Consider the following 11,266-nt stretch of genomic DNA (forward strand, 5'->3'; position numbering starts at 1 on the left):
ATTTATTAGGCTTATCAAAATGCACGTTGTTGTTGTGACTGCAGAATATTAGAGTTAAAATAACTTACCAGGCATGCTTGCAGAAAATCAGCGAAGAGCAGAGCTTGACATCCGTTGCTTGTCTCCTCTGGGTTTACTTTCACTTGCTGTTTGAAACGTTGGCATGGAGAGAGCTGAGGGTTTCGGTTTGAGTGGAAATAAAAAGTGCAGCTGAATGTTTGTTTTCATTTGCTGAATTCTGCATTTGCAGAACATCTTAACACAGATGTGAGGTTTACCCTTCTATAGAACAGATAAGATAAATGTTCCATTGGTCCTGCTATGAGCCCCTATATGTTATTATGTTATTATAGCATCCCACATAGCAAGCAGGTCTGGCCCAGATCTGGTATCAAGCCGCCACTGCTGGCTGACTTCTGGCATGGTAAGACGCATGCCATCCAGATATGGGCCAGACCTGGTATAGACTGCACTGTCTGTGTCATGGCATGCCACATCTGGCCCGATTGTGGTTCGGTTTATGTGGCCCAGGTTCATAGGAAACAGGTCTGGCCAGGATCTGGCATCAAGCTGGCACTTCTGACTGACTGGTGTCATGGCAGGGTGTATGTCAACCAGATGTGGGCCAGGTCTGGCAATGGTGGCACTATTTATGTTCATATTTTAGTTGGAACCCCAAAGTGCAATGTTAATATACTATACTGCTATGGTAGCCAACGTTACAAATTCAGTTATGACAGGTTTGTGAGTGTACACTTTATCCAAAACCTAGTGAGGGTTTACACATGTTTACCACCGGGTGGCTGTAGCTCAAGTGGCAGAGCTGGTCACCTACTGATCGGAAGGTGAGTGGTTTGACTCCTGGCTCCTCCAATCTGCATGTCAAGAGTGTGAATGTGTATGAATGTAATTAGGAAACACATAAAGTGTGTGATTGGGTGAATATGGCATGTTATGCAGAGTGTTTTGAGTAATAAGGGGGAAAGGAAAAGAATCAGTTAATTCACTGTCTGAACAGAGGTTTGTCATGTTACTTTTGCACTATTTATCTTCCTGCACATGTTGTTATTACATGGCTTGATTAAGGTACACATTTGGCTGACATCTGGGCCAGCACAGAGCCAGCTGTATGTCTGCAACTGGCCCTGTGCTGGCTCATGTCTACCTCTGGCAAACCTGATCTGGGCCGCCAAAGGGCCATCATTCTTTGCGGTATGTGGGCCATGTGTAAGCACATTATGTGGGCCAGATCTGGGCCATACCTGTCATGGTCTCCATGCCTGCCCGGCCGGCACCACAAGGCTACGTGTGCTGTTTTGGTTCTCTCTCTCTCTCTCTCTCTCTCTCTCTCTGCCTGGGCGGAGCTCACTGTGGGCTCCCGCCCTTGGCCTACACACCTGACAATAATCACCTGTCATCACCGGGAGCACTATTTGAGGCTGGAACACAGATCCTCTCGTCGCTGGATGATTGTACTACTGACGTTAGTGTTTCTCGCAGCTCCTGTGAACTCGTGCTTAGTAATTTGTGATTTGTTTGTTTTTTGGAGACGTCTAACCGCTCTGCGCCTGAGTTCCTACAACCAGATTGTGACAATACCAATTTTGCTACGTGGGATGTTGCTATGACATGAAGTGGATGATGTAAATGTATAATGTTGCATTCTTTTCTTTTTGTGCCCTTGCCACGTAATGTGTAATTTAGGTAGAAAGTACAGTATATAGCTACACATGACTGGTTGCAGGTAAGACACATGTTTTGTGCAGAAACATGCTGAATATTAAAGGATAGAAGAAGCACGTGTCTAATATTAAGTCAGATTTTACGTTTTCATGTTAATATTAGTTTTATTCACCTTGCTACTACATCATTCATTTCAGAAAACCAAAAAAAGAAACTATAATCAACTATGAATAAACACAAACATACAAATGTTAAAATGGGTAAATTCCTCTATTCTAAGTGTCTGTATCCCTAAAGGCTTAATCACATTTACACCAGTTTGGACTTTATTCTTTGCACTTTTTTCTGTGATGTTTCTGCTGCATTACATCCTGTAAAGCCACCTTGAAGTGTTAACCTTTTCTGATCTTCCTTTTATTAAAATAATTTACATTTTTAATAGTTCTCTCCCAGTGTCACAATAGTGGCACGTTTTTGTAGTGCCTATCAAAATGTCCCCAAAGGCACAAAAACCTAAATCGTCTGATCCCTGCTTCTGCATAATTCAATAATTTTTTGTTGTATTTCTGTCAGCCCTCCTTTCTGTATCACATTGCCATACCTGCTTCTTTATTTGCTTGCAATGTACTTCCCGTTTATTCAGGTTGCTCCGCCACCTGGACCTGGATCCTTTAAAGTTTCTTTCAAGATTTTGTTTTACAGGCATGAAAATAGCTGCCACACTTATTCACCAAAACACTGATTAACCTCTTCTGGAAACTGCTGTAATTGCTTTAACACGGCAATATTGCAGAGACCAACAGTGTAAACAATAAATATTAACAAATTTCACTACTTAAAAAAAATCAAAACTTTGCATAAAGTTCTGAATAGTGCCTTCCACTCTGCAGGGTCTCCTCTCAAGTGATTCATGTATCAGTGTTGGGTATTTAAAAAGACGTATAGATTTCCAATGAAATGAAAGTTCTTGTATTCATTGTAGCAATTATTCAAAGGGTGAAAACACATGACTCAGAATGTATATCCTTATTTGAATTAAAAGTACATTTTATGACTAAGTATAACTAATTATCGATACTGTCATCTTTGACAGCTCATCTCACTTATTCATTCCATTTCCAAGTGAGTAAAAAGTCTGAGATATTTGTTTTATGATAAAAGCTTAATTTCTTTAACTAATACAAATATCAGAGCACTTTGTTGGTATTATAATGATATTGATACTGATATGACTTTAAAGCGCTATTAACAAAAGATTACAGGATGATGATCTTTCAGTTAGAGCGTGTTGAAATGCAAGTGCCCAATTTTGCCACCCCCCTGTGCTCCAGTGTGCTGACTTTATTGGCTTTAATAGTATATAATGTACTTTATCATGATACATAATGTATTTCATTGTGAGAAATCTCACACTTTGATAGCTGATGTAAGAGTTGTGTTGCACACATCAAGATTCAAGAAAACTTTATTTGTCACATGCAAGTTGCCCTGCAGTGAAATGGGACCCCCCGACCTTACATACACAACACAGACATCACATGGGGAGACAAGTCGGAAACCGGTAGTATTATGGAAAACACTGAAATGTACAATACAATGGGAAAGTCCAAGAGGGGAAAAAAGAGACCTCTACTCATGCTGTGCTCCTATGGGAGGACAGCATGAGATCAGAAAACAAAAAAACTCCTCTACACAGAAAGCACATAAATGTCCACAGCACAACATTATGGAGCACGTGACAAGCAACAGGGGTGGGTAGAGGGTGAGGAGTAATCCGAAACATTTTTTCCAGAATTTTTTCCAGCGCTGGGCCCAGACCCACCGTGTTCTCCAGGAGGAGACAAGCATCGAAGGCGTTTGGAAAGGGAGGAGGGAGGAGTGCGTATCAGTGTATGTGTATGTGTGTGTGTCCAGAGTTCAGCTGAGACAGTGTCCTTCGCCCATCATTTCACAGTAGAGGTTAAATACTGTATGGCAACTATTTGATCACATTCAAATAAATACATACTCACAGGCTTTGCAAATATGGGATCCCTTTGTAGGATTTTAAAGATTTTAAAAACGTTTCAGGATTTTTAAATTAGGAGAGGGGGGGGGGGGTCAAAATTAGCGCTACATCTCTCCTCTTCTCAGCCACTGACAAACACTAATCTGGCACTGTACACTAGGTCAGCAAAATAAAGCAGGAAATTGATGGCAGTGATTACAGATGCAGCGATTGTATCTGGGTCATCGTTTCTCCTGTAGTTAAACTGGAACACAGGCCAGAGGATGGTGGCGGACAAATACATGATAACTGCCAGGAGCCCATATGCCAAAAGGAACTTGGAGAATGGGATGGGGAGACAGCCGGTCCACTCTCCCACACACAGCACCACCACAGCCATGGAGACGATGAAGCAGATGCAGTACACTGCCATGCACCACGTCAAAGCTGGATGATGGTCGTATGTCACTGGGCTGCTGATCAGGATGAAGATAATACAGGCCAAAAAGGTCTGGCACACTTTCAGTAAGCCTGGAGCTGTAGCCATGTAACCTGCCACCTCTCCTGGCCTTGCTTTAGACAGGCTCACCTCCCCCATGTAGGCAACCGCTGCCAGGCAGGAGAAGACTGTGGAAACTATGCGATGGTCATGAGCTACACGATAGAACAACTGGTGTCTAAGGAAGAAGACTGTGGAAACTATGCGATGGTCACGGGTTTCACTGGCCTGTTGGTGTCTAAGGAAGAAGACTGGGAAGATGATGGATGCTGAAAGGCAGAGGAGTGTAGCATAGCAGGCGACAGTGATGGGGAAGTTGGACCAGGACACTGGCACCCGGGCCTGGAGGCCGAACAACTCTACCAGCAGGACCAGCAGAGTGCAAGCGAAGCTGAACGCCCAGCAGAAGATGCACCAGTCAGCCATGCCTCCGTGGGGCAGATGAGCTCCATGTGCAGCGGCGCTGAATGCCACACAGGTGAATAACAGGGCAGCTACTCGCATCCTGAACAACTGGGAAGTAGGGACCACAATCAATGGCATGATGGGATGTTACAGTCTGTCAGGAGGTGAAAGTGACTTTAATAGTCCTGCAAGTTTCAAGACGAGTCTTGTACTGAATGTCGGATCCTGCTTCTCCTCTACTTAGTGGGCATTTGTCTCATAATCTGCAGGAAGAAGACAAAGATAATCAGAATAAAATGAAGCAAATATGTTTTAATATGCAGTTAAGGAATAACTGTACAGTACGTCTGTGGAAAACAAAATTATTTTAGACATTTTTAAAAAAATTTAATTTTTAAAAAATTATATTTAAAATTATTTTAGTATTATTTATTTATTTGTATTTTTATTTCATTATCCTTTTTATTATGTACAGTCCATAAAAACAGTAGCTGAGTTTTCCAAAGTCTAACCTTTAAGTTTAGTCTTATTTCTTGTTAAAATCACATGCCATGCTTAGTATTTCTCATAATCAGTTAATAGTTTTCAAGCACTGCTTTAAACACTTTATTCATGATGAATAAGCTAATGTACAACACTTTTTATTAATTATGTTTTCATGTTCTACAACTCATTGATTAATCATTTATAAACGCTACTCTGCATCAGTTACAAACCAGTCATTTCAGGATGCTCAATGCTATACAAAATAACTGGTAAAAGGTAAGTAGATGGTTAGTAGTCCTATATAATACTATAAACTCTACATGTACTACACATAGTAGTTTCATACTAGATGTTTTATAAACACTGAATATCAGGGTTTCATCACTCATATATATCTTAACAGATGTCTTACAATATATTTATAACTGTCACTTAAAGGCTGCCAAAGCTGTAACTCACTATCGACCAACTTCTTTTTTGATAGATTATCTAAAATGCTCATAAATACCTTAATAAACTTATTTAGGAAGTTACAAGCCATTTACTACTTGTTAGTAAAGTATCTTGAGTGAGCCCATCTAAAGTGGGGACCATATATACCGTACAACCTATTTATAGATGTGAAAGTTTTTAAAGTACATTGTAACAAAAAATAAATGACAACACACAGGGTAGATCCAGAACGCAATGTATTTTTAAGATGCCAATCACAAAAACATGAGAACAACGCTTACAGATTGGACACACAAATTTTGATACAAAAATAAAAAGTGTCATAAACTATCAGCCAATGTTTGAGGTAATACAGAACACGGCTGGATGCAAACTATATGACTTGTAGCTCTTTACATAAAGTGTATCACATGTATGATCATTAAAATTAAACTACAAAATTTATAAAATAATGAAGTAACATTCAAACCAAAATCAGCAGCAGACATGGTGCCTCCTCTTTTGAACAGCCTCAAAATCTTGTTATACCGGTTGACCACTTGCTTCGGATTCTGGACTGCATTTGAGAGAGCATAATCATTAATGTAATAGTGTGGTAATGAAACACACCACATGCAAAATCAAACTGTTAAGTTAATCACTTGACTTCTTGTTCTTGGTTTTTGGTCATGTTTCTTTGACTTCTTGTGTTTTTTTGCTTTGCCCTTCATCCTCTTCTTCCTGTCTTTATCTGATGAAGTTGTGCTTATGGAGGAGTCAGAACTCTCATCAAAAGACCCATCAGAGGACAGTGAAGATATGCACACTTAAAATCAATCCTTTGATTTTTCTGAAAATCGACAGTGCCCCTTATAATCCCGTGTGCCTTATGTATGAACTCTGGTTGTGTTTACTGATCTCGAAGCGATTTTATGTCGTACACGGCGCTCGAAAATCTGTCAAATGTTTTAGTACGACTTTGCTGAGCTACGAACCCGCACCGCTTGATGGATTGTCGGAGCATTACGGCTATCGTAGTCAGGCGCCTCGCGGAGTGATACGTACTGTGCTTCAACATAATATTAGGGTATTGTGTGTGTATAACCTCTTTTTAAGTTTTGTGGATATTATACATGGTTATGCTGAGGATATGTCGGCCAGTTTCCACTGGAAATGCCTTTTGGTTCAACTGTCAGCAAGGAATTTGCACTGTTACATTTTTATATAACTTTAATGCACATAAAAAACAGCTGCTTGTTTAAGTGAAAATACATTGATGGGGTTTTTTGCACTAATAACGTTGTGGAGTTGTAAAGTATTTTGTCTAGTGTCAATTATATCGTCAGTTATATCATTATTGCAAATTTTCAAATGTATATCGTGATAAATAATTTTGGTCATATCGCCCTGCTCTAGCTTATATGTCACCTCCTTTATTTGTTGATGAAAACAAACTGAAATGAAGTTAGCGTCATGCATTGGGATACTGAATTGTATCGTTGACATAATTGCAATTGAACTGATATGCGAGTAGGGCTGGGTACCAAAACACGATACCTTTTTAGTACTGACTGATTCAGTAGGTATCGATACAGAAAAAATAATATTTTTGGCACAAAATTTCTGTACTTTTCTAATTAAATCTCTGTTACTGAGCCTCACAAGTCCTTTTCTTCTGCTGCTGCGGATCACATGCCAGCAGTGGCTTCGCAAATGCGCGATTCATTTGCAGTCTGGATGCAGTGGGTTAAAAATCATCTGTTCCATATTCCACTCTGTCACCAATTATCAGAGGCAACAGCCTTAAAAATTTCCAGTTTTGTATTAACTGTCCTGAGAGTTTGTTTGAGGAGTGACCTCACACGGCTTTGAAGAGGTATCAAAGTCAGAGTATTTAAACAGTTTAATGCTCTGATTTGGAATGGAGTGGGTCAACCATTCTTTTTTTTTTTTTACAAAAAATTTAAAAAACAGCACAACATCATATGACAAAATGCCCTTAAAATGTTGTGTCCTGATCAAAATGGCAAACCTGGCTGTCAGATGTGAAAATCTTTTAAACAGTTGAAAACTGACTCAAATTTTATTCCTCCTATATCTGGTGTACCTTCAGTCTTGAGGTGTTCAACAGGAGAGTTGTACATCTCTATGGTGCATTCTGCACCACACTAATGACACTCTAATGACACTTACAATGAAATTGAAGGTTGTTGGTTCAGTGCAGGGTGCTGCTGGCCTCCCTTGCTGAGCTGATTCAGTCTGGACTAGTGATGTTCGATTCGTGAACGAATCGTTCAATACTTGAGAATCACTTTACTGACTCGAGAATCATGATTCACAAGCCCAACTGACTCACTGACTCATCCCTGTTGCTGTTAGCAAACTAATTCCATTAGTAGAAATATATCTAGCTTATAATTAAAATTGTGGGGGGAAAAAACAACAGCCAGTTTCGTAACAAAAGCATTTCTGCTCTGAACTGGAAGAAAAACCCCTGAGTAGAAGCTCACATCAAGAAAATAGCTCCCCGGTTCAGAGTAGCATCACGCTGCTAACATGCTAACAACATGTTTTGAAGATTAACAAAGACTAACACTGAGCAGTGCTGATTTTCTAACACTGGAATATTTCTAACATTTTGAGTTATTTTCCAGTGTTAGAAAATCAGCACTGCTCAGTGTTAGCCATTGTTAATCTTCAAAACTGACTAGGTTACTTTTAAACATATAACACTGTCAAAGGTGTTAATTTAACACTCAACAGTGTTGTATTTAACACTCAGAGGTGTGGACCCATATAGACAATCTCCAGTGTTAATTTAACACTGGAGATTTTGCTGTGTACCAACAGGACAGTGTACATCACTGTCACAAAAACGTTTGTTTTCATTCAAAGGCTTTATGGTTTTTCCTGTAATACCTGGTGGGCTGGTCTCTAGTCAAAATGCCAGGGCTGATTTTTTGTCCCAGTCAAGCCCTGGGTACACAGTGGTCATAAACGGATAGAAATGAATGGTCGAAGTTCGAGGAGAGGAGTAAGCAATTAACTAATAAGAAAAATTATGTTTAATGATCAAACCAAGTTAACTGATGAATCCCTGAGATTCTGAATTTGAATGTGTTTTTTTTTTTCAATGATAAGGAAGATTAAAACACAATCACTTGTGACTCATGATGTGCATTAAAGGGTTAAAAATCACTGTAAAAGCACACAGACGGTGTTATTGGTTCTACAATAGAAAATAGCCTTTTGCCATTATTATCCCACAAAATTTAGTTTCATTATAAATAGCTGTCTTATATCAAATCACAATCAAATCAAAATTTATTTATATAGCACATTTAAAAACAGCAGTTTTGATCAAAGAGCTTCACAAGTTACTTGGTGAGACTGTAGAACTTAAAGAAATAAACATTTTTTATTTTTAGTAATCGCTCGTATTTACTGTTAAGATATACTGTTTTATCAAACAGTCTGAGCTTGTTAATATTAAAACAAAATTCACCGTAATTTTCACAATAATTCTAACAGTGTTTTGACATTTTGTTAAAATGAAAAGCACGGTATGTTTTGAGTAATTAACATACAGTTGTAAACTGTAAATTCAAATGAAAAAAGCAGGAAAGATTGTCATTCATACAGAATTATTATGTAAATTGTAGGGTGATTAATTGTAGATAATGTTACAGATTTTTCCTGTTGTTTTCAAAGACAAAAAAAGCAAATAACCGTTTGTCAATATAAAGTAATTTAACATAGATATTACAAGCATTTCCCCTTTTTGATTTTAGGCAATTAACCGTTGCCATTTTACAGTTATTTAGGGTAATTTTTACGTACATTTCTTATTTCTAGGGTGTGGTGAATTTCACTAGAAGATCAACTCTAGCTCACCCCCGCCCCCATAGATCCCGTTCAATTGCCATTAACTCCGGTGTCACATATCCTGTTGCACATAAAGTGACTCAAGAAGCAGCTCTGAAGGGCTAACAGCGAGTATCCAGGAAGCAACAGTAGCAACATCGAAGCAGTTTTTCAGACTGAATGGTAATCAGGCCAGAATATTAGGACTATTTTCAGGTGTATTTTTTTTTTAACAGGGATCAACATCCAGAAACACTTTTTTAAACTTCCTGTTGAATTATCACGGTTTAAACACACTCCATGCATGGTGATCTAAACTGAGAGAGATGACTGTTAAATTGCAGCAGCAGCATGGTCCTGATACATCAGAAAAAAGGTGCGGTTGTGCGGTGTAGGTTATGTGGCCTCTTCTGCTGACAGGAAACCAGGTTTGGGTTTACGCTTTTGGTGGCGCGCATACCATGCTTATAGGTTCTTAACAAAACCCAGTCGAGGGGGTCGTGCCATATAAAGCTTAAAAGTTAAAGGGAACCACCCACACTGTTGTAAAATGGGGGCAAAGAAAGTTTCTCACAAATAACAGGTTATGTTAAATCAAATAGGCTATTGCAGGATTTCTTACCTCTCTTAAAATAACAAAGCTATGAAAGAAATCTATGCTCGTTTTCATGCCAGAGGAGGCGTGTTCATTTCTAAGAGTATAACAGAGGCGTTTAACAACCGTTTAACTGAGTAGTTAAGAAGTTTTCCATGTCAGATAGCGGACATAACGCGCCTCGGTGCTATGCCTTTCAGCTCTACTCCAAGAATAGACCGCGATAAACACGAGCTGCTAAGTTTTACTTAAAATCTTTCAGAGCAACATATCATCCTGAGGCGGGATCTTACCGATTTCTGAGCCACCAGGAGTTTTATTTCACAATAATGTTAAAGCTTTAAGTTCCTCGGCGCATCCCCTCTGTTATCCAGCGATATCTGTCTCCTGGTCCTAGCCTGTTTGGCACCCCGGGCGAACACTCCCTTGCTCGTTTCTCCTCCTCTTGTTTTCTGTTTTTTCTAAACTGAGCACCTGATGGCTTTGAACTTTTCTTGTCCATCTTCCATTGGTGTTAATTTTGCACTCCAGTATGAAGACAAATCCCCCAACCTGAGGATCGCCACAACATAACCTAATAGACCTACACTTCAGTTCACATATTATTCACTTTATAGGGTTTATTTCTGTGATTTCGCACAACCCAGGATTCAAATCATGAATACATAATGGGCTTGGATTTACAACATTATGAAGCAGCCGGCCCCTCTCCCCTGTCAACAGGTTGTGTGGGAGACTTTAAATCACCAAACTGCAGTGTAGATTTATTTTCTTACGCTTCTTATATTTATTGTTTGTTTACTTGCACTGCTGTAACTGGAGCCTCGTGGTCTCGTCTCTCTATATACTGGACTGTATGTAGTGGAGATGACAATAAAGTTTACTTTGACTTCAGCAGCAAGCAGGCGCACCGAGGGCTCTCACGCTCACTTTTCGCGTGTAGAATTTCGAAAAAACGTCGGTGCAAATTATAAGTCTGTATCATAATGTCCGCTGTTTTAGTGTTTGTTGTTTTTATTTTGTTTTATTTTGCGAGTTGTTTATTAGATGCTGCTCCAGCCAGCCAGAGAATCCCCCGCCGCCCCGCCCTCTCCTCCCTGTGCCGCAAGCAGCAGGCGCACCTCGCAAACGGAGGACGCCCTTACTCCCAGCAAATGGGCGATAGAAAACCGATCGGTGCCTATGCCATTCCCGATGTGAGTACGAGCATTTTTTTTTTTTTTTTTGCCGATGCCCGTGATGCCGCCCCGGGCAACCGCCCGTGTCGCCCGTGTCAAAAACCGCTGCTGCCCACGCCCCACACTGCCGTATTTGG

The 11,266-nt window shown here is 39.8% G+C and overlaps 1 protein-coding gene across 1 annotated transcript; it reads right to left on the bottom strand.

The window, feature by feature from the left end:
* Nucleotides 1-3,812: 3,812 nt before the first annotated feature.
* Nucleotides 3,813-4,712, bottom strand: LOC146636157 (myeloid-associated differentiation marker homolog). The gene has a single exon (XM_085350732.1). It carries the CDS (start codon nt 4,710-4,712, stop codon nt 3,813-3,815), a length of 900 nt encoding a protein of 299 aa, XP_085206858.1.
* Between the last annotated feature and the right edge of the window lie 6,554 nt (nt 4,713-11,266).

Source organism: Diplotaxodon limnothrissa, linkage group LG3 (genome assembly GCF_057381915.1).
Source record: "Diplotaxodon limnothrissa isolate DT_005_m linkage group LG3, D_limnothrissa_male_GT1.1, whole genome shotgun sequence".
In the NCBI taxonomy this organism is placed as follows: domain Eukaryota; kingdom Metazoa; phylum Chordata; class Actinopteri; order Cichliformes; family Cichlidae; genus Diplotaxodon; species Diplotaxodon limnothrissa.